At 44.0% G+C, this 24,576-nt stretch overlaps 1 protein-coding gene across 1 annotated transcript; it reads left to right on the forward strand.

Annotated features, from left to right (window-relative positions):
* On the forward strand, nt 1–21,206 carry LOC306975178 (uncharacterized protein; the record flags this gene model as incomplete). The annotated part of the gene is made up of 22 exons (XM_079572609.1): nt 1–148; nt 318–362; nt 447–564; nt 645–706; nt 3,381–3,581; nt 3,990–5,000; nt 6,141–6,444; nt 6,549–6,597; nt 6,921–7,054; nt 7,448–7,508; nt 8,357–8,972; nt 10,881–10,930; nt 11,003–11,139; nt 13,506–13,640; nt 15,366–15,482; nt 16,101–16,292; nt 16,554–16,616; nt 17,043–17,162; nt 17,742–17,813; nt 17,880–17,951; nt 20,121–20,264; nt 21,150–21,206. Exons 3-22 carry the CDS (start codon nt 457–459, stop codon nt 21,204–21,206), a joined length of 3,705 nt encoding a protein of 1,234 aa, XP_079428735.1. The 5' UTR covers nt 1–148; nt 318–362; nt 447–456.
* Nucleotides 21,207–24,576: the final 3,370 nt, after the last annotated feature.

The following is a 24,576-nucleotide window of genomic DNA, read 5'->3' on the forward strand; positions in this document are numbered from 1 at the left end:
CCGAAATCGGACTTCCGTTATATTCTGAGGCCTGCGATTGGCTAGCGCTGGAGCGTGGGCCAGTAACGTGATTTACGTCACAAACATGGCGCCCAAACAGCGTTGAAGTCCTGCAAACATGTGAATTTTCTCCTGGAACTTTGGAACTGTATGTTGTTCTCCTAATTAAAAACTTTCGGAGTGTACACTTTATTCGTTTGCTACAGCTTGTACGTGTTAAACGCGTATTGTCGGTAACATAGAGCTCTGCCAACTAAGACTCCCGGTAGTAGTAAAGATGACACACATGTGCATTTGTTTTTTTCCCCTATTTTTAGCATTTGACAGACGTTGAAGACAGGCTGAACTGCTATATGTTGCAGGTTAGTGCTCAATCCTATCGTTGTTTGGCCCGTTCTCCTTTTTAAACTGCAATTATTATTGATAACAAAACTATATTATTTCAGCTGTGGAAATATGGCCACAGTTCCACCTCGAGCTGAGATGGAGGCCCCTGTGAAAAGCCCAGGCGAAAAGAAGAAAAAGGTCTTCTGTCCCCTGTGTCGCAACTGGTTTTTAAAACATGTGAGTCTCCACTGTTTCATGTTATAGATTTATTTATGGTATCTTAGGCTTATCGGGGCTCTTGTTGTATTTTTTTCCAGGAATCTCATCAACATCTGCACAGCATGTGCCATCACACAGCACTGGATAATTTTTTGGGAAGGTGAGTCTATAACCACTTTGATTTGCAGCTTGATGTAAGAGTCTAAGGCCTAGTCCACACGTAGCAGGGCATTTATAAATCCGCCCTCCGCCTAGAAAAAATATTCTTTTTCATCATAAATTGTTCAAATCGCTCCACATGTTTCTGCACAGCACATACATTACTTTTTTATGCAGCTATACACTGTAGTCCCAAATTCACCGTTATAGCTTTACAGACCTGCCGAACAATTGTGAGACGACAAATACAAAGGCATTTGACATTTTTGTAATCTTCCGTCAGATAAATAGGCGAGTACAGCGAGTAACTTTCTTGACCAGACTCACCGCTGATCGCTGACCTGGCATGTTATAACTCCAAACACGACAGTGGCATTGGTCTCACAACTTTATCTCAAAGTTCTGCAGAAGCGCGTCCCGGTGTTACGCCGCAAACTGCATGCCGAGAAATGCACCCGCGCTGTTATGTGTTCGAGGAACATGTCGGATGTCGGACGGTTATTTGGCGTAAAATAACTGCCTGTTAAGTGCTCCTTCACCTGCGCGCTTTGACAGGAAGCAGTACTTGAGCTTTGGAGGCGTCAGATACTAGGTGTGTTTAAGATGCCGTTGCGGCTTGCCTGGATGATCGGCGGGAGTAGCCGGCGCAACGGGGGCGAAGAAAAAAGTCTGAAGCCAATCTGACCCTCCACATGCAGAGAACAACGAGAGTGGCCTCAGATCACGCAGCGTCTCGTTCAGATATCGCGTTCATTTAAAGTTTATCCTAAATAAAAGTAATTCGCCTCTTGCTCTGTTTCCTTTTCTCCAGAGACATCATTCTTCATCAGAGAAAACTTTCCCATATGTTTGTTTGTTCAAGTTCGTGAGATAAAACACGTCCTTTTAAATCATTAGTTTGTTCTGAAAAGCATCAAACATGAGCTCTATTTTAGGGGGCGATGCATAACTTTAATAGTTTCAGTCATAGTTTATTTGTGCAGATCTAAAGAGGGGAGGGGGCGAGGAGCACGTTTCTGATCACAGCAGACCTGTATCCAATCACCTGAGCGTGAGCCGCGGACAGGTGGGCGTTTTCCCGTCATGCACGCGGCCGTGGAGCCGCTGCAGTTGCCTCTGGAGAGATGCAGCGGCTGATCAAGTCGGCTGCTCTCGTTGGGGTCTCACGATCTTTCCGTGCCCCACGTGCCCGTGACATCAGAGCCCGTCTGGAGCAAGTCGGACAGAAATCTAACCGGCATGCACCGTGCGTCTGCAGTCGGCTGTAAAAACGGCGTCCGTCTGGCTCATCTCAAACACACCTGCTGTTTCTGATGTAAACACAGGCCATGCGCAGCATGCTGGCAGTGACGTGGTCGAATACTCCGGTTATTTATGTCCACACTCAAACGCGTAACCGGAGAATTCCCAAATCTTCACCTTCGTTTTTATCGACAGAAAACTCCGGTTTTGTGTGGATGATAGGCCAGATCGTAGGAAAATATCTTCGGCTTGTGAGATACCCTGCTACGTGTAGACGGGGCCTAAATGTGTGTCCAACCTGAAATAGCAGAAAGCCTCATGTTCTTAAAGACAACTATTGCCCTTAGGAGTTCTCCCCGGAGAGTTAAAGCCACGATTATATTTCAACACCAGTTAAGACAATGGCTCGTGTCCTCTTTTATTCTTTACTATATTGACCTATATGTTTGTAGATTGTGTTTATGTTCAAATCAAAATGAAAAACATTGTGCAGCAATCATATCGTATTGAAAATAGATGTAACATTGATCTGCTGAATATGTCCACACTTTGGTCATAGGTTGAGCCTGTAATCGTAATCCTATCAAGGTTTCAATTTGAATGGTTGAGACTAGCAGATTGCAAGCACTGCATTGCATAAAATAATTTTCCAACTAAGTATCCACAGTCACGAGGCATTTGGCCCCGCAAGTGCACATTGTTATTGTGTCCTTGGGCAGGACACTTCACCCACCTTGATTGACACCTAGTTGTTTGTGGCGTTGTAAGAGACCAATGCCACAATGGATAAAGCAATATAAAGAGTCTTGAATGTCTTAAAAATAATGCAGTATTAAGAAGATGCACTCTTCTATACACTATAATTGAAGGCCTTACTGCATATTAGAGCTAAGATTGGGCCCCAAAAAATCCAGCCCGACCCAGGCCAGCGGGCATAAAGCCCAACCGAGCAATTAACTTTAACTGTCTGCCTGAGCCCAAAACAAACCCAACCTCAATAATTATTTCTGTAATGCTGAGTCAGAGCGCACTCTGTGCAGTTCATTCAGCAGCACCGTGTGTGAGAGGTGCGCGCACGGCACACGTGTACGCATCAATCCCCTCGCCACAGGAAAAAGGCTGAACTACGGGAGAACTCCACTATTTATAATAAGTATACTCACATTTTGTATCCAAGCTTAGATTTTTATTTGTCATTAAAAATCACTGTCATGCGTGAAATCTCAGCCCAACAGGTCGGGCTTGGCCAGGCTCGGGCTCAGGCCTAAAATCTAAGCTCTGTGTATAATGTCGAAATAATTATTAGTAGTTATTAATAGTTATACCTCTATTGTCTGGTTGACTTTCCCTGGGTTCTGCTAACCCAGAAGTGCATGTGATTCTTGTTTAGCAGTTCAAATGTCAATCATGTGAACCAAATCCTGTTTTCCAAGTGCGGGTCACTCGTGCCAGGTGTGCATATCTTCTCCCATGAACCTGCATGAGTTTGCTGCGCACATCTCCTCTCCGGTGCACTCCCAGAAGCTGAAGATGCTGGTGAATCGGAACGTCAAGCAAGTTAAAATGTTGAAGAGCCTGAGCCCAGACACTGTAAAGATGATCCTGCAGCACAACAAGGAACTCAAACGACAGCAGTGAGTTGTCCATAAAGGCCTGTTTACATTGAACTTTTAAAACCTTGGAATGTTGTGTCATATAAAGTCGGAATACTAACACTCCATGTCCCGTTTGAACAAATTAGTTCCCGCCTTGAAGTGTTCGTCTAGATTCAAGACACACTTCAAGCCAGAAACTAGACTCTAGAACAGTCAGAACGACTCACACACACAAAAATGTATTATTATATCTTAATAATATTATGTGTATCTGTAGTACCGTGGTTCTCAAACTGTGGCACATTGAAGATGTGTAGCACTCTGGAAAAAGGTCACACTCCATGCTAGCAGTGCCACGCTACCTCAACGTGACAACTTTATCTATCTGTGATGCTGTATATGCTGTTACCTGCTACCTTATCTTTGTTATTGTTTGTTTTCTTACAGGAAGAAGGCTCAAAAAAAGCACAAGAAGAAGGAAAAGCAGATGTCTTCTCAACGCAAAAAGTTAAAAGGAAACTTCAAAATCAAAACTGTAGAGTCTGCGACCAACACGCTGCAGAAAGTTATCAAGGTGGAAAGCAAGCAGGAGCCCGACAGGTCTGTCCCTCTGCATGCGCCCCCATTTGCCAATAATGGAAACAATCTTTACAACCATGAACCAAGAAAAGCAAACATAGATTTCCCCAGTGATTACCTCTCTCAACACGGGGCTATTGTATTTCAGTCAGGGCCAAACCAAGGTGCTCAAACATGTCACAATGGACCTGTAAAAAAGGAAAAGAGTACATCTCCAGAACGCAAGGTGGATGTTAGCGTCATGATCCGGCAAATTCGGAAGGAGCTGGGTTTGAGGGAACCGTGCAGAGCAGATCGAGAAGCTCGGAAGCAAAATCTCCAGGCACAGGAAAGTGGCAATGGGGAAACAGGCGGCCAAGCCGTGAGTGCAAATGGAAATGGAGAAATGCCTTGGTCTAGCGGCGTGACCGGTGTGAGCCACTGGCCAAGGGGAGAGGTGTGCAGTGAGAATGGAGGTGGGGAAGGACTACAAGATTCCAAAGTGGATGGACTGAATGTAGCCTTCTCAACCAGAGGTGGAGCAGCCGGAGGTGGAGCAGCTGGAGGTGGGGCAGCCGGAGGTGGAGCAGCCGGAGGTGGAGCAGCCGGGGCGCCCAGAGGCGGGGCAGCCAGAGGCGGGGCAGCCAGAGGCGGGACAGCCAGGGGCGGGACAGCCAGGGGCGGAGTAGCCAGGGGCGGAGCAGCCAGGGGCGGAGCAACCAGGGGCGGAGCAGCCAGGGGCGGAGCAACCAGGGGCGGAGCAGCCAGGGGCGGAGCAGCCAGGGGCGGAGCAGCCAGGGGCGGAGCAGCCAGGGGCGGAGCAGCCAGGGGCGGAGCAGCCAGGGGCGGTGCAGCCAGGGCGGCTTCTTCAGTGAAGACCGGGAAGAGAGGGCATCCCAGGTAAGTACCAACACTCACTGCGGTTACATGATGAAGGGAAAGTCGCATCACTCACCTATTCAGACTAGAACAGGATCGTCCAAACCCATGTAAACCGACAGATTTGACCTTCCCTCTGAGCCGATCAGTGACTGGTCTGGGCCCATTGCAGTCCGATTAGAGCTGCATGTAACCATCCATGTAAATGGGATAGGGTTTAAGTAACTGCGCATGCTGTCCTTGCCTCGGAAACTGTCAGGGTGTCAGAAAACGCCAACATTATCATCAGAAAACATCATGTTAGCTGCTTATAATGGACTACTGCCGCTGTTCAACAAAGCTGTGCATGACCATTACAATGAGGATGAGAGGAGCTAACTTTGGAGAATGTGTTTTGGGCCATGAGACGCAGCCAAGATTAGCTCCACTTGATCACATGAAAACACAAAATAAGTCACCACCAGCTACATATAACGCAGCCTTTACACAGGTAGGCGCGCTTTATTTGTCATTATACAATAAAATTGCACGACAGTACATTGGATGAGAAAGAGCATCAGTTGCTGCAAACTTAGTGTGTCCCATTCTTTTCTTTGATGTTGCAGTGAAGCTAAAGCAAGGCATAACACAATACACACAGACACAATACATAGATGGGATAACATAGTACACACCTTGGGATTTTTCCCATGGCATGAGAGGAAGACCGGTCCAAATGCATCAGGGGGATAAAGCTGTTGTCATGACGATGCATCAATTTGTATTGCGATACTGCGGTATTGCAATACATAATGAACATAAAAGTTACACGTTATGAGCCAAATGTTAATTAGTCTGACAGTGCAAAGACACATGGGAAAAAAACTGCCTTTTTCCTTTTGTCAGACTAATCAGCGCAAAGCTATTATTATCAATGCCCTTCATTTGTTTAATTTATTCTGTGGCGATATGCACAGAAGCGACGCGTGGCTTGTGACTGGGCTTAACAGAACCCCAATTCTGTTGATTCCTATTTAACATCAGCCATCAGCTCTGGCTTAATGAACACATTTTTGCCTCCAGTGAAGTACGTCCAACATAATGTTTTTAACATGTTGCCAGTGACAGCTGAGCACTCGTAGGAGTAAACATGCTCCCTTTTACTGACTTGTGTTATTTCAGGTTTGGCATTGAGCTGCCCAGACCCCAACCTGCTCAAGGCGCTTTTCCCCCTGTAGAGGGTGCTTTGTCTCCGCTGTTAGAGGGCTTTCAGTGGGGATCTTTCCCTGACATATTCCCTGGGGCTCAGGGCCCAGCTCCTGCTCCACCTTTCCCTGCTCTTTGGAGCTTGGAGACTCCAGACAGAGCAGACGAGCCTTTAGACCAGCATTCCACCTCACACACCGAGAGGCAGCTTCCGATCAAGAGGGAGCCAGAGGCAGAGGCTCCTGAAGGGAACCGACCCACCGGGAAGCGGAGCTATAAGGTGAGTCAATGTCAATGAACACATTTCCAAAGACTTTCTTCTGCTTTTTGTTCAGTTTCCGCTTTACACCATGTGAGAGGAGTAATGTCTATGTCCTTTCACAGACAGAAGAACACGGTCCCTCTTTGAAAAAGCTGAAGTCCCAAAATGCAGGTAAATGACCTTCCTCGTCCACTGGTTCTCAGACCGTGGTACTTAGGCTCATCTGCAGTTCTAGACTTGTATATCGTATGATTAATGTGCTTTTCTGGTTTAGACGTGCTTTACCCGCTTTAGTTCTGGTGGTACTTGGAAGTATTTTCTGAGGTCATATTTTGTAGAGATTCTGAGGGTTTGAGTATCTGCCAATATCCGATATTAAACAATATCAAGAGACTTTCTTGTCTCATGAATGTCCCTCTCCACTGCTGTACTTTGTTCTGTGAATGGTGGGGTCTTATTGAACCAGTTGCTCTGTGTGCCGTTCCCTTGTGCAGACCCGTGCCCTCTGGACCAGCTGTACTCGGTGTCTCTGAAGGAGGAGGAGCTGAATCTCCGTCTGCAGGAGCTGGACCAAGCCATCGTCCAAACCCGCAACACCCTCCAGGCCTATATAATCCACAGAGAAAAGGTCACTATATACAAATGTGCAAACAGAACACTCCTGAAAGGCAGCTAAAGTGATATTGTTATTATTATAGTTGTAACTAGGGATGCAATGATTCACTTTTGTCACCATTCGCGATTTTGATTCGATTCAATACATTAATGTGCTGAACAAGAAATACAAGTTCAACAAGCAAAAATACCTTACAATTTATTTATTTTGTTAATGAATAATTGTCCCCCCCGTTCTTAGGTTTGTCATACTATTAGCGGCACATCTACAATCTTTCATCATCATATTTTAAATAAAGAATTCAATATGATATCATGAGTGTTGCATCCCAAGTAGTACCTACACAGTACTTATACCTGAGTGAATATTTTGACTACTACCTTTGTTCTGTTTGTTCGGCTGCAGTACGTCTCTGAACTGAACAGTCTCCGAGCTCAACGCATCGACATCCTGCACGGAATGAAAGGTAAAAGTCGCCATGTGGAAAAACTAACAAAACCAAACAAAATAAGAATTTTATTGAAAAACTATTTTTAAAACAAAACTGCGAAAATCTCATTTATGGAGTTTATATGATTTGCCTTGAGGAAAAAGCTGAATTCCATGGTCCTATCACACATAACCTACTGTTTAACAACTTGGTCCCAAGCAAACAAAACAACACTAAAACCCTTAGTCACTTTACAAACGGACAATAAAAATTCTGGACAAAAAAACAATCCGGTATCATCACTGCAACATCCTTCAAAAGCACAAACCTCTAAGCTGGGAAAATCTCATTAAGTATTTAAACTTCTGCCTCATACATAAATTAATCCACAACTAATCATCTCCTCCACTCAGTCAGTTTGTCAGCATCCGAAACCCCACATCTTCACAGCGGGTTACCAGAGGAGCAGCTCGAGGAGACTGTATAGTCTCATTTAGGAAAAGTGCCTTTAGTCAGAACGCCTTTTCTGTAACTGTGGCCAAAGACTGGAACTACATCATGCAGTCATTAACCCCTGTCTGTATATGTATCATATGATTCTTTTATTGTTTGCACTGTTTTGTATTTGTATTTAACCTGTATAGTCATGACTGTGTCCTACTTTGTATTTTATTGCACTGACTTTGAAAGTTTTATTGTCTTAGGGAGACTATTTACATCTGTCCAGGGACCACGGATGAAAAATAGCCTTTTGGCTAATTCCGGTACATTTACAGAAATGTTGATTAATGTACAGTGTCCCTGTCAAATAAATAAGTGCTCAGGAGACTGGAATCAAAGAAGATGAACGAAAGTTTACAGTTTGTGTTTTTTTCCTCTTGCAGATGGATTTGTCGGACCTTTGAGCACCTCTACTGGCCCCCCGCCTTCCACCACTCCCTCCTTCGCCGGCGCCTTCCATCCAACACAGGAAGCTAATCAAACCCTGCCCAATGTTCCTCAGAACACCACGCCACGTGCCGCTCCTACAATTCAACTTCCCCCAGAGATGCCACAACCAACCGTCTCCACTGCTCCCCCCACAGAGACCACTCTACCCAACCCGCTACAGCCAGAGAACACAGCTACACCGGACACTAAGACTCCAGAAAAGTCTTCAGTGGCTGCAAATGACAGTGTTGAACTGGTAGGGAAAGCAGGAGCCCCAGTTCACAGGCCTTCTGAGTCCACACCATTGGATACATCGGCTAAAGAAGCGAACAAAAGCTCAGTGACAGAGGAGGGCAATGACAGCGACGGGTTGGAAGTGGTGGAGCCCAGGAAGGCCGAGGTGATCAACCTGGATGAATATGAGTGTGCGGCGTCCTCCTCAGAGGACTCTTCCTCCGCAGAGGAGTCTGAATCAGAAGAGGAAGCACCAAACGGGAATGTAGCGTCTCCTAAGGAGAGGAAGGCCGTGGCGGAGGGGGGTGTAGCCGAAAGCAGGAGCGAGGAGCCCAGGTGAGTCAGCACACGCTTAGGTTAGACTTCAGTGCTCACTGGTGACGTTTTCCCAAGTGCCCAAATTCATCTCGACATGTGAGGGCCTGCAAGTCTTCAAATCAAATTAAAAAGCTTAGATTAAAAACAATGTCTTATATTTTTGGGTCCATCTTATAATGTGCAACCATGTATGTACATAAAGCATGTTTTTACAATCAACTTCTTTTCATTAAAGGATCTATATCATGCTATTTTAGCCATTCCAAAATTAAGTATAGGCATTTATATGAATGATTGTACCTCTACCGCTACTGAGCACTCATTTTTGTGATAAATATAAGTGTTTTCTGGAGGTATTTTTCAAACCCGGAAGACACAATGCTTCGATTCAGTTAACTCCGGCCCCTCTCTCCGCACATACGTTACCGTAATATAAATAAACAGCAATAAGTGAAGATACTTCACAATGCAGTTATAAGGAGTTGACATCTGCAACACAGCTTCATAAATGGCTAACACACATGTTAATATGCTAACACACAAGCTAACCCGCGTTTGGATTGACTCACCGCTCTGGTCCATCGCTGTTTACATTATGGGACTCGCGTTGGTTATAAAAGTTAATCCACTTTGGTTCTGGTGAAGGTTCACCAAACATCCATCAGAGACAGTCACAGAAAAACAATATTTTGGTGATAGTCGCTGAATCCCGGAGAGAAAAACAACTTCTGACGGGAGTGGCCTCTTCTTTAGGAAGGTTGAACCATAGACTGTATATACTCCTGTCCACGTAGCCAAACGCGCTTCTTTTTCTCCGTGACATTATCGTTAGGTAAGAATAAAGAACAGGTGTGTCCAGAATAGATGACAACGAGCTCCATCTTCACAGCTGCAGCGCAAACATTACTGATCTGTTCAGACGCTCAGGGGATGTGTTTGTTTTGGCCACAGCTGACCTGGAAGCACCTCGGGCACATCCTTTCTTTTTCTTTTTTTTCCTTTTCCTTTATTTATTTATTTCTTACAACAGAAATAATGAAAAGGGTGCTTTACAAATTAAAATCAGGCCGTAAGCATAGAATTAAGACATTACATTACAGACGTCGAGCGCTTCCGTTCCGCTGTGACGACACAACTGAACACTGAGTCGTTCACCAGGAGAGGGCGACGCAGCTGCTCAGAGAGCACAATTCAGGACGATTACTGAGAGCTGCGTGAATGAAGCCACAAACCACTCTGGGGGTGTTTTTGATAAGGAAATAGCATAACAACATGGCTAAAAGCTCCAAAAAGTCGATTTTGCATGATATAGGACCTTTAAAGTAAAAATAAAATTGGAGACCATCTAAGGGCCAGATGGGAGCTCTGAGAACTAATTTGCTCATAATTGAGTAACTAGATGAAAATGTGGTTGTATGCTTAGGCAGTGATCCTGTGAATGCTGCGGGGCTTCAGCACTCACTTAAATCTTTGGGCACTCAGGTGAATTTGCCCTGATCGCAAAATGATTCAATAAATAACGCATTTCAGTTCTTCACGTTATCAGTGCAGCTGCAACTTAAGTGAACGGCTTGTTTGGCGTCGGATTGAGATCGAGACTCAGAGTCATGACGTATAGTACAATATCACGAGCACATTGTGATTTAAATCTACCATTTTGTCAGCAATTGGTCGGATGGTCTGAGCACAGTATGAATTGAAAAAATGAGTCTACATTTCTTGGTCCAAAACCATTTCAGCTTCAGGTTTTGCTATAAAGTTTTGCCCATATTTTCTATTACTGTGTCAACTGGAATGGATACAAATCTTGAGAAATTACACAACTTGTGAGCATTTGTCTCATTTGTCTTAAAATGTAGTGTTTAGGTCTGAAAATGGCTTTAAGAATCTGTTTCCTGTATAAACTCTGACCTTTCTAAATATTAGGAGCTCTGAAGCCGCCTCTTTGCCCAGAGATGACACCAGTGCAAAGCAAAGTAAGCCTGGCAGTACTGCTCCCCGCTGTCCACTTCCCTGAATGCCTTTATGTTTAGTTCCCTTGTGTTCAGGCCCTGCTGATGAGGAGGAGGAGCCCTGCCTGGCAGCCTTTCAGAAGCACTCTGGTCCGATCACCGGGCTGCAGGTCTACGAGGGCCGGCTGTACACCTGCTCAGGAGACGGCACCGCACGGGCCTATGACCTCAAGGTACGGGCAAGACGCCAAACCCACTTCTCACATTCACATCTGACCCCGCCCTCGTGAACCCCTTCTCACGACCATAGACTGTATATATAATAGACAGCTTCTGCTCACTCCTCCCCGTTTACCACAATGACCACGTTCGTGGGGGAAATCATGGTGGATTTACAGACTCCCCCTCCCCAGGTCTGACTGAGCATGTTCCTAAAAAGGACATAAGGGCGGGATCTTCACTGTAGACTCGGCCCTTGCGTGACGTGTAGCTCGCGCTGCTCCAATGCTAACAGTCCGACCCTCATTAAGTACGAGATTTCTAAAATTCTTCTACGAAAAACAGCCTGGTTTCTTTAATTGTAATTGTCTCAGGGGGAATATCTAGCCTAGTCTAGACATGTTAAAAACAACTTCAACGCCTGGTTTCTACTTTTTAAACACTAAAGTCCAATGATTTTCAATGAGGGACGAGTGGCGATATGGAGGTACTACAGCAATGCCTGTATTATCGTGGGCATAAAGCAGAGCAGCCAGCGGGCATTGGTCACGACCAGTGTTGGGTAACGTTACTTTTCAAAGTCACTCGATTAGCTCGTTTCTCCTCTGGAAAAGTAGCTTGTTACATTACTGCGTTACTTTATCATGAAAGCAATGCATTAGAGACCCATGTGCTACCAATAATAAACATCTATAATAGCGTTCATTTTTATATCTTTTTTTCTGAATTCTCCATTTTACAAACTGATCCACCTAAAAAAGCCGATACCAGTAAATGTATTCAATAATAGCACAATAAATTTGTTTCTGAGCTTTATTTTGTGCTGACAAATTACAGCAAAAGGCAACAATAATGAGCATGAACTTGCTGTTAGGATCAAGTTTAAAGTTCTGGTTCTAGCCTTCAGAGCCATGCACGGTCAGGCTCCTTCTTATATCAGTGCTCTGGTCCAGCCTTACACCCCTGCGCGGGCTCTGAGGTCTGTGGATCAGAATCTGCTAAAGGTTCCACGTACGAGTTTTCGCACTAGAGGTGACCGATCCTTCCAGGCTGTTGCTCCCAGGCTCTGGAATGATCTTCCACCCTCTTTGCGCTCTATTGACTCTGTTGATTCTTTCAAAAGCGAACTTAAGACACATTTATTTGTTCAAGCTTTTAATTAGCTACTTTTGGGCTGCTATGATTTCTGTGTTGTTTTGACCCCTTTTTAGATTGTATGTAATTTCTGCTTTTAACTGTGTTGTGAAGCACTTTGTGGCCTTTGCCTGTGAAAGGTGCTATATAAATAAAGATTACTTACTTACTTACTGAACTACAGGCCACGTTACTTCCATCAGGCAGGCGTTTTAAAGTCCCACTGGCCCACAAAGGCGTCTATAAAAAGTCATTTGTTCCAAAGGCAATCTCCACTTTGAATGATCACAAATCATAGTCCTGCTGTTCATTATTGTTATGTTGATTTTAAATGTGCCTGTGTTTTTATGGAAGTGTGTGTGCATGTTTTTGAGCCTGTCAAAGACGAATTTCTGTCGCCTTTGGGGACAGACAATAAAGTTCTTATCTTATCTTATCTTATAGTCGACTTATAAAAGGTTAGCTTCGGTCGCTTTATGTAAACAGCGGAGCTCTTAAAAACTTACGCATTACAAAGTGCATTGAATTAGTAATAATAAACACAGATACTACTACCACAGATACTCATCTTGATTCAACAACATAAAGCTATGAGCTTGTTAATTACTTTGGAAGGACAGATCCTGCCAAAGCCAAGCATTGTTGTTTATGAGGGCTAGCTTCATCATGGTTTTCCTCTTTCCTCCTCTCAGTAAGTTAAAAATAATGTGAGTACCTCCACGATGTGAACGCGCTCGCTGAAAACTCTGCCATCTGCTGACTTGCTGTAAAGTTTTGGAGGGCACAGTCTGTCAGTCTGAGTCTGAGCAGCAGAAGAAGGAATGAAAAGAGGAGAGATCGGGACCCAAACTAACCACGTTACTGATTTGAAAAAGTGTTAGATTACCTGCAAATGCAAAACTAACTCACGGCACTCGATTTCTCTAAACATGAGCCGGTCTGGAGTATGTTTTACCAACACAGTGAGAGGAGACACAGGCTCCGGGATCTGCTGCTCTGATCACACATGAACAGGTCAGGGTTCATCTATAAAACATTTGTAACGATTGTGTAAGTGTGTCTTTATTTGCAGAGGAGTGAGGTTTGGGTTTTCTGACATAATAGCCTCTGTAATGTAGCCATTTCTGTTTCTGACATCGTTCCCATTCTCTAGATTAGCCCCTTCTTATTAGCCCTTTTGTATGAAAAGTAAACTTTGTCCTGGAATGCCCTGAGTAAACTCCCTAATTCCCCTTCTGTTTTTCAGACCAACGAGTGTGTGGGCGTGTTCGAAGGCCATTCCAGTAAAATCAACTGTCTGCTGGTGACCACTTTGCTGTCGCTACCTCCTAAGCTCTACACGGGCTCCAGTGACCAGACCATCCGCTGTTTCAGCATCAAGGTCCACAAACGTCTTCAATTACCAAAAGATTTAGACCAAATAGATGACTCTCATCTGTGTTTTTTTTCTTAATTTCCTCAGTAGTTGCCATTTATCTAATGCTCGACTGTGATTCTTTATGTAGAACTTGTGCTTTGCAGTGGTTGGTTGCCTCCCTATAAGGTCAGGAGTGTTTTCATCAAGGGCCATATCAAAGTGTATATGGCCAAAGTTTGGTGGTCTGTGGAGGCCTGCCACGATACATTTTTCTTTAGGACAATATGTCGTCTCAGAAAATATCGCTATAAACGATAATATTGAGTATAATGCAAATACAGTAGGCAATAAAAATAAAAATGTCAGCAACTATTTTAACTGAAATTAATTTAACTTTTGGCATTCAGTATTAACACCTTATACCAAACAAAGTGCAAACTAGAAGGGCTGAAATATTCTAGGACATTCTATGTGTCTGTGCTTCTCAACCTTTTGCATAACCTATCACTCATCACTCTCATTAGGTCTTGTGTTTGAACTAGGCCTGTCACGATTTTTTAAATAGTCAATAAAACTAATATTGCTATTTCATCTACATTATTCTAGTTAAATATTTCCTTGCAACTCACTTCTGAGTTAAATTAAACCTGGTTAGAATAAAATGTATATTAAATGTATGGATTCAGATGTATTACTACAGTAGCCATATGTACACATGGCTGTGGGAGTGAAGGCGCTTGTTGCCTGTTTGTCAAACCGCGTGTTCGCACTTTGAACAGGGCGAACACCTGTGAACACCTTTGAACACCTACATACAGAGTAAAGTCATCAGGACAATCGCGCTTGTATTTAGATAGAGGCTAAAGCGGTCGGGTTCCTCTCGCTAACAGTAGCTCTGATTAGCTCTGATGCACTGACTGGGCAGTGGTTTCGCTTCAATCTCGTTGGTCATACCCGCAGTTGCATTCATGTTGTTTTTCTCTCTGTGATGAGTTCTTTTTTGCTGGAATTCCAAGTGTTTTCACACGAGTCCCTCTTGCTCCGCGATAAAGTTCACAGAAAGTGTCGGAATCAGCGACGCTCCGTAGTAGCACGGCACTTTGTTTACACCCCGCCTCTCTCCAAACTCTCTCTTTACGCACAGGGGGGCGGGTTCGATGGATACTGCGCACACACAGCGCACACACAGCGCACACACAGCGCACACACAGCGCACACACAGCGCACACACAGCATGTGAATTTATCATGCATTTATCGAGACTAAAAATGTTATCGTCCTTCATTGTACTTATGGAGTGATAAGTCGATATAGTAATTATCGTCTGGTCTGTGCAGTGAAACATTCACTCCAGTGCATTCAAGAGAGGTTTAAATCGTGCCCCACTCCTTTATTTGCGCTTGGAACCTTAATGCCATCTCGCTCTCACAATAAAATGTTAGTTTTTGAGGTTGTTATTGTGTAAAAGTACTGTATGTAGCTTGTAGAAAAAGTACTATCCCAAAGTCCAAGCATATCCACACACAGGTTGGACATTACAAAACCGTATGAGGTTTCCGTTCCACTCTTGGAACAACATCTCCACTAGTAGCTCCTACAGACTCCCCACTTTCACAGGGATTTTCCAGTGTCCAATCCCCTTGTCTGTGTTGGTTTCACCTACCATTGAAAACATATATAATGGGATCCTCTCTGGAGTCTAGGATGATTCAGAGTGTTCCTCCTGAATGTGTCTTGTCCTCTGCTCAGTCGAAGAGGTGCCTGCAGCAGCTGTCTCTACTTGACCGCGTCCTCTGTCTGCACGTGTCCTGGACGATTCTGTACGCCGGCCTCGCCAACGGAACCGTGACCAGCTTCGATTTAAAGGTCAGCAGCAACAGTTTCCAGCGCACGATTGATGAATGAGTAAGAGATTAAGTGTGTGGTTACAGTTCAAACAGTAAGCGTAGCACTAGGTTAGCTCGGTCGGCCTATTTCCCCCTTATGTCGCTCATCTTTTCCTCATCTGCTCTGTGAGGCTGAGTCGGGTGGGCCTGGGTAGTGCCAGGGTGGGAGATGGGGAGGGAGTGCCAGGTGTTTGTGAGTGATGGTTGGATGGCAGAATAGCTCACAGAAGTGCCTGGTCTACCTGTTTTGGCGAGCGTCCCCACTGACCAGGCCAGGACTAATCTGGGCTGACCAGCCCCTGGCCAAAGCGCTGAACTGGTGCTAATGTGACATGAATAGACTGCTGGCCTCTGATTGGCCAGAGGAGAGAGCACAGCCCTCACTAAAACAGACACAACATCATATGCTGTTGAAAAAGTTGATTTAGCCCAACTTAAGCTGGTGTTAGTATAACATTAGTACGTAGCAAGCCTTACGCCGACCCCCCCACTTTGTCACCACATTAATTGTTAGTGTAGCACAACATGTGGAAATGAACCCCTGTGTGTTGCCAGCTTGCCCTGGCCTCGTCTCTAAGGACAGCTGTGTTTTGTGCAGAGCCTGAAGGAGCTGGATGTGTTTGAGTGCCACGGGCCCCGGGGAGTGAGCTGCCTGGCCTCAGCTCAGGAGGGGGCCCGCAGGGTGCTGCTGGTGGGCTCCTACGACAGCACCATCAGTGTGAGGGACGCCAAGAGCGGGTTGCTGCTGCGCACACTGCAGAGCCACTCCAAAACTGTGCTGTGCCTAAAGGTATGGAGGAAAGAAAGTTCTGACTTCACTGTATGTAAGCCGACACTTTTCTGTTGTAAAGCACTTTACTGTCTTTACTCTTGTCGAGTGGATTTGGTTTATAATAGGGATGCACGTTTTCTAATTTAATGGTTTATATTCATCGGTTAACCGTTTAATCTTGAGACGGAAATGTAACTCTAAAGCTAAAGTATACTATCATCCAGGCGGCTGGTTTGTTCAGGAGAACAGGACAGTGTGTCTAATGAAATGCTGTTGCAGGTGGTGAACGACCTGGTCTTCAGCGGCTCCAGTGATACCTCTGTCCATGCACATAACATCTACGTGAGTATTCTCATTTGTCCAGGTTATAGGACCATAACATTCAAGTAAGAGCACTAGTACACTAGTACAAGTAAAAAGTAATAATTTCTCAAGTTAAAGTGATGCACTACTTAAATCTACTCAAAGATGTACATGACTTCAAAAAGCTGTATCTGAGTAATGTCTTGGAGATCGACCCGCCTCTGCAGACCACACTACAAAGTCAGCTAGAAATGATTTTTCAATTACGTAAAACTGCACAATGTCATACGTTTGTGTACATCTTACTGAAGTCTGTGACCTCAGTGACCAGATTGTCTTCCCCACGATGGATGTCTGCTCATTACCAACTCTGAAGCTTTATCGTAGATTATTTGATGTGATACAGTGTGAGAGTGGGATTTTTGTGGGTTAAGCCAATTAGTGCCGTGTCCTGTTTGCCTTCAGAGCGGGGAGTTAGCGCGGATCTACAAAGGCCACGGCCACGCAGTCACCTCCATCGTAATCCTGGGCAAAGTGATGGTCACAGCCTGTCTGGACAAACTGGTGCGAGTCTACGAACTACAGGTACATACTGTGCCATTGTGCGAAATGGTCTTTTATTTAGTGCTGTTCTAGTCTACTCTAAATCTATTTTTTAATCTATCTTTAAATCTACAGTACACTGCACTGAAATGTTATTGTGGTTCAAGTTGAGCTGATTTGGGACATAGAAGAATTAGATACTTTCTCCAACTGCCAAACTAACTGTGCCAGTGATTAAAGGGGACGGATGGTGTGAGCTCAACAGCACGTCAGGTTGTTGTTCCTTGGAGTTATATGTTTTGGAGTTCTGGTAGTTTCATGATGAACCTATAACTGTCCATAAGTCATCACCTGTTCTGAGCATGTGATACCTCTGTGTGTTCATTATGGCTACACTGATTTGCCAGGATGCCCTTAGCTAAAAATTAAATTGAATATTTTCTTTTCCGTTTCTCGTTGTTGCCAAGGGCGCTCCAGGCCAATTTGCAATCCTGCCCAAAAGTGTTCACTCCACTCTGTTCCAAAACATAGACTGTATGACTGTTTTATCCAAAAGAAAGAGTCTCAGCCCCAAACATGGCGGACATGTCTGTTTGAAGTACATGTGTGTCTTGTGTCCAGTCTCACGACCGGCTGCAGGTGTATGGAGGACACCGGGACATGGTCATGTGCTTGGCCATTCACAGGAGTGTGGTGAGTGTCTGATGATGCTGAAGTGAGTGAAGCTCATGGTCACGTGTTGAAACGCTTGTGTTGCAGATGTACACAGGCAGCTACAACGGATCTATCCACGCCGTCAAACTCAACCTCATGAAGAACTTCCGCTGCTGGGTAAGTACTGCTAAATACTTTAAATATGGCTGTGATTACAAGACTAAAACGGCTCACATTTGTATTATAATGTGAAACCAAACCTCAAAGGTTTTGTCTAGTAGTGGAAGAAAATGAGCTTTGTCCTTCAGTGTAATATGGAACTTGTGCCGAGCATCTCAAGCCTTTTATTGAGGGTGAACTCGCAGCTAGGAAGAACTATTTCAGATTGAAAAAGAAGGTGAAACTGTTTTTATTATTTTTGCAATAAAATGTATAGGTTTGTTAGTATATTAGGTTCATTTTGAACACAACGATGTCTTTTCACTTACAAATACTCTAAGTGATTACTTTCAAATAAAATACAACAAGGGCTGCACAGACACCACTGAAGGGTCAAAGGGCTCTGGTTTACATGACTGAAAGTGCTTATAAACTCCTGCTTCTGGAAAACAGAGATGTTCCAAATATGTTTGGAGAGTTAGGAAAGTCAGTCCCATTGGTATGTCAACACATCCTTTCATAACTGTGAACAACCACCCTTTGGCTAAAAGCTACAAATAAGAATAAATTAAATAAATAATCATCTAAATAAATTTACCTTTTGACTAGACAATAATAGGGATGTCATGGTTACCGGTGTAGCGGTAAACCCCGGCAAAAATGTTGGCCATAATAATTACCGTCTTGTTTTTGAAAAAATATTTTACCGCTGTGGATTACCGCGCCCGCGGTGTCGGCAAAGTGAGCCTTATGAGCCGCCGTCTCCTCTGCTGAAGCTACAGAGGCGCACTCTGTAGCTCACAACCAAAACAAAACTTTCTCGAAGCTGGAATCATGTCCGAGACGACATCGCGCAGGATCTATGAGCCTTCAGAGAGGACCAAGTCTGAATTCTGGGCATATTTTGGGTATTTTAAGAAAGCTGAAGGACAGTTGATAAAAGACAGTTTTCCTGTTTGCGGAACGTGCAGGAAAAAGTGTCTGCTAAATGCATCAATGAACCTCTGACTCACGTGCGTGACCGTCTCCCTCTATAGCAAGTAAGTTAACGTTACTTAGCGTTTTAGCTGAAATGCTGATGTGGGACTTTGAGGGAGAATGTAACGAGTCGCCCCATAGTGTGGCTGCAGCGCCACCGCCAGCATAAGCCTTGTCCGGATACCTCCGCACAATGGCACAATGCATTACGGGGCTCCCAGTGGCCGATTGCAATAGATTCACTCTCGCCGCAGTATTATGAATTTAACAATGATCACTGTCTGATGGCATTTTCCCAAATATGCAAAGCGAAAGCTCACTGGAAGGACACAAACTGAGAACAATTTTCCTGATATAGAGGGTTTATCTTGTTTAAAAATATTCTTCTTCGTTTATGGCGCTATAAACAGCACATGGAAGACCCTCGAAACGATCAACAACACATCGTTATAATTCCTTTACTTTGATGTTAAAAGTTACACTTTTGATAAAGCTTTGTCTGTATTTTTTTTTTAAATGTAATAAGCACTGTTAAACTTTTTTGAAACTATTTCAGTTTGTGTAGGACTATCAATGTTTTCTAAACATATTAACACACTTTTTTTTTTTTAAATACCGCGATAATACCGAAAACCGTGATAATTTTGGTCACAATAACCGTGAGGTAAAATTTTCATACCGTTACAGCCCTAGAAAATAATAAAGCAGGCCTATTGGCGGCCTGGGGGCCAGGTCTGGCCCACCAAACAATCTGTAAACATAATTCTGATCATCATTTTCATAACGCTCCGCTAAAGCTACTGTGGCTATGCTCATCCTCTCACGGAGGAGGCTGTGCACCTGCTAAAAACATCATTACCTTTGCAGTGTCGTCAGAACTCTCTGGTAGTATCCCTCCAACAGCTGAAGTACGTCCTTTTGTAAAGCATACTAAGTAGCCATGTGCTTAGTCAGGCTTTCAAAGAATACACTTTAGCTGGAAAGCCCTGTTGACGCTGATCTGGCTGAAATCATGTCAGTGAGTTCTGTTTCTGCTACTGTGGTTTTTAAAGCAGAAAATGCTGGAACAGTTATCATGATGCCTTCAACATTAAAAAGTGTGATGCCAAATAACTAACTCGGAGGCCAAATTCCTCTAAAAGAAATGTATACTACTGATTTTGAGATGGATTATTCTGTAGCAAGTTCATCCTATGTCTCTCCCTCTAGTGGCAGAACTGCAGTCTGATCTTCGGCGTGGCGGAGCATCTGGTGGACCACTTGCTGAGGGACCACAGCCACCCCGGTCTGCAGACGGTCAAGTGCCGCTGGAGGAACTGTTCAGCCTTTTTCTGCAGGCAGACCATACAACAGGTAACTAGCCCCCCTTTACAACATCCTCCCTGCCTCCTGCCCTCGAGTAAATACCTGCGCCGTACTCACCGAGCGCTGCTGGTTTGGTCATCAGCGTATTCAGGCAGGACTAAAATGTTCACCAAACTTTGAAACCCAGGCTGTGGGTTTCACAGCCTGTTCTGATAAAAAGATCCCTGGAGTTTGTATGTTCTGTGTAGGTTTCCCTCGGTTTCCCCTGCCACTAAAAACATGTACAATGGGCCAGGATGAATGAGAGTGTGAGAGCGAGTGAGGGACAACAGGTGGAAATTGGCTCATGGATACAACGTTTGTCCTGTGTTGTACTGTAGTGTGTTCAGTTTTAAATGTTGTGGTCCCCCTTGAAAACAAAACTGCAGTTTTACTGATATTGACCACATTTTTCCCGTTTTGTCCAGTCCCCCTGTTGTCAAATCTTAAAAAATGAAATTTGTGCCACTTTTGGCATTGGATTTGATTTGATCTGCCTGTGTAAACCCTGAAAAAATATAATTAATAACCTTTGTTAGATCCATTACAGCATAATAAAGTGTTCACATGTAGCACAGTGTGGATTGCCGATATACACTCCCAGAGTCATCTTGACCGGTTTATTCTGAAACAACTGACCCACTGACGGACGCCTGTGGACAAAACAAAAGGCCTCCAACTTATGAGGCCAAAGAAGCACTTTTTATTGTACAATTTATTTTGAATCTACTTTTTTGCCTTGCGTCAGTTTTGAAGATTTCATACCACAGATAAAATGAATCACTTTTAACCAGGAGATTTTGAACTTTGACCTCCAAAGACCGGCCCAGTCTCATGTGTGTGAAAAGTGCTCTGTCAGAAACATAATGAGGGTTGTCTGTGTTTTTGCTGTAGGAGCTGCCAGGCCACATGAAGAGCCACGTGGAGGACGACAGCGAGATCCAACAGTGACAGAAACCTCACATGCTGTGGACGTGATCTTCTTCATTTCATTTTGATTTGTGGATTCATTCATTGCATTCAGTGCATCTGAACGTCTCCGTCACTGCAGAGAACGCTATATTTGGAGAAGCAAAGATCTCAGTGGCCCACAGTAGGCGCTACATCTCCACTTCATTTAACAGTGAGGTCTGAATTGTAGCCAGTTTAAAGGACAGATTATGCTCCCATTCTATTACTGTCACTGCATTTATGGCAAAGTGACAAAGTGATTGTTTAAATCAGTGGTTCCCAACCTTTTTTGTCTCACGTTCCCCTTGAGGCGTTAATATGTTCGCACCATGTTTACACCAGGATCCTGCCAAAATATGAACAAAGTGAGAGACTAAACCTAGATTATTCAGTATTTTAGAGAGTGTTATGTTATGTGCTACTTTTACTGAAAAACATCATTCATGTTGCGGCGGATCAGGCCCAAGTTGGTCCTTAGCGTTTCCCGGTCTTTTTGCCTTTTTCCCCCATGAATTTCCCCAACGCGATCATTAAGAGAACATCCACTGAAGGCTCTTCTGCTGTCGGAAAGTCCTGACTGAATCGTGGCACATTCCTCGGTGGAGATGAACGCTGGATTGCCTTTGCTCCTGTGTGTTTATGAGAGAAAACTCGGCTCCATCATCAAATTAAAGCGTATAACCCTAAGTCCTGTCAAACGTTTCAGGGCAAACCAAAGTGCCACTGTTTTTAGGAAGTATTTTTGGAGAAATCCTCATTCATGGTTGTGTTAAATCATGTCTTTTCCTGTTGGAATGTACAGATAGGTTGTGATGGTGGAAGAGGAGTCTATTTATTTCCATTAAAATGCATTCATCAGCCGTGCATTGTTTCATGTCTTCTTTTAATGTGGTGAAAAAATATATACTAAACTAAACTTGAGGCTAAATGTGAGCAGGCCACTCCTCATTTAAAAGCTAGCAAATTGGAAATGTGAGAAATAATTGGGCGATAAAAGGGACGAAAACACAACTAAAGAGTGAATAAAAAACGGACAAAAACATGATGAAAAAGCCACAAAGCCCCGGGATAACCAGGTTCCAAAAAGAAGATTTGGGCCGAATTGGAGCAAAAGATTCTGATTTTGTAAATAGCTGAGGTTCACACCGGTTAAAAAGGGAAATAAAGGGATTATTATTTGTTGCATGTTTATTCACTCATTCAGCTCATCGTGGGGCTTTTTTTTTTTTTTTGACATCAGCTGTGAGTTCTGTCTTTGAAGTAGCAGTATACCATTTCAGACAAACCACAGTTCCTCACAGTCAAATCATTGAGGCAGTGACAACAGAACTGCAGGTAGCACTGCAGGTGGCGCGGGGATCGGTGGATGACAGCGGGACGCCTCTCTAGTCAACCAGACCGCCCGGGCAGGGTCACAATAGCTCAAGATGGCTTCAATGAAAATATTACTCACATGTTGATTATTTTACCTATTTTTGTTTGGCTTGCTGTGATATTTAGCCCTAACTAGTTACTACTCCTAATGTCACACACATACTTAAATTCATTCTATCATCAATCAACAAACTGAATCGCCTTGGGTTTTGCCTAAGTCATAGTCTTTTTATTTAGCTGAGATCTGCATTTAGATTGCAACAGAGAGGCACGTGGGGAGTTTGACTGGGGCGGTACACCTGTCAAACAGTAACGCAGGTGTCCTAAGGCGAGCTCGGGGAGGACGAAACCTCCCGTGGAGCAGAAGGGCTTGCTTGATCTTGACTTTCAGTATGAAAACAGGCCTTGAAAGTTACATGGTAAACAAACAGCAGTTTACATCAAGTAGGCCTACATCAAACATATTGTAATAGCTGTAGTACTTTGTTGTTCTGCTGTCGTTTACCTGCTATGCGCTGTGAGCATGTGTGAGAGTGTGCTCTTGGAGAAGTTAGTTCTGCATGTTTTCTGGCTGTGTCCGGTGTGTGTTGAGCGATCGGCCAGAACAGCAGCCTGTACTCTTGGCAGCTTCATTAAAAGCCCTTGAAGTTACACGTCGGCCGGTTATTGCCTGTAAGCGCGGGACATTACAGCATGACCGTGAGAAATGTCATTCATATTACAATTTGATTTGGCAGAAGATTGTAATGTGCAATACTATGTGTCTCCACTAGGAGCACTGTCCCATCTGCTACTACACATTTATAAGCATGTTTAATGTGTTGGAGCAAGTATGCAGTAAACAAGACGCCGCGTCTGCCCTCTGTCCTAATCTTGATCCATCCTGTCTATGCAGTCCCCCCGGCCCCACGCTATGGTGCTGGGCCGGTGGGCCGACAGAAGCTCGACCACCACCATTCATTCACGCACTTATCGCATTCACCCCTATTGTACATGTTTTTAGTGTTGGGGAAACCTACGCACGCAGACATGGGGAGAAAATACAAACTCCACAGAAAGGTCCCGTCAGGTGGGAATCGAACCCGGGACCTTATAGCTGTGAAGAACGAGCTCTAACCACTGTGCCACCGTGTTAAGCAGTGCTAATCAGTGATCGTGAAGACTGGAATCTTTATAAAAAAAACTAAATTATATGAATATGAATGCTTTAGTGCAAGTGGACACAATGAAAGTTTCTACGAAAAACTTTGTAAGTGACACAGTCCAAACCCTTTTGTTTAGTGTTGGCATTAGTCATGGCGCAGACATGGACATTTTACCTCAATAATATGAAGTTTTTATTCACGACATAACATCACATTTAATTCAATGACCTAAAAGACCTAAAACTGTGAAATAACCTGACATTATTATTTCTTTGTTCCTCACTTCACGATGTGCTGCTTCAAAACCATGCAAATGTTCTAATATAGTGTCCGTGGAGTTTTACAGTGAAGTGGACCAAAAAGGAACTGTCCAAGGTGCTGAAACAGATACATTTTGGATCGTGGCCGAAATTTAGCTCCGACAGAAAATACTTTAGAGAAAACATGTTTGAATAAATGAATGATTATAATGAGCTGTTAAAATAAAAGACAGGACTGTGGCCTCATAAGTTATAAGAACGGCTTACACTTGTATTGCACTTTAGAAGCTTGTAGTCATTACTCACTCACTACTACTGCAGTCACAGCCGCCCTGGGGCAGACTGACCATGTGCTAGTGATGGGTAAGGGATTCTTCAAAGTGTATGTCACACACTTTCAAAATTGTGTCACACTGTATCACACTGTGTTGGTGGGCTTCATTGGATAGGCGCCACCTGGTGGTGAAAAAGCAGTGCAGCAGTGAGCCTGAAAAAAGTGAACTCAACACTGACTGAGCTAACTTGTTCTCGTTCAGGATTGTGAACCAAATCGTCAGGACTGAGAGTGATCCTTTAGAAAGAGGAAAACTG

Source organism: Gobius niger, assembly GCF_951799975.1.
Source record: "Gobius niger genome assembly, chromosome: 15".
NCBI classification, from domain to species: domain Eukaryota; kingdom Metazoa; phylum Chordata; class Actinopteri; order Gobiiformes; family Gobiidae; genus Gobius; species Gobius niger.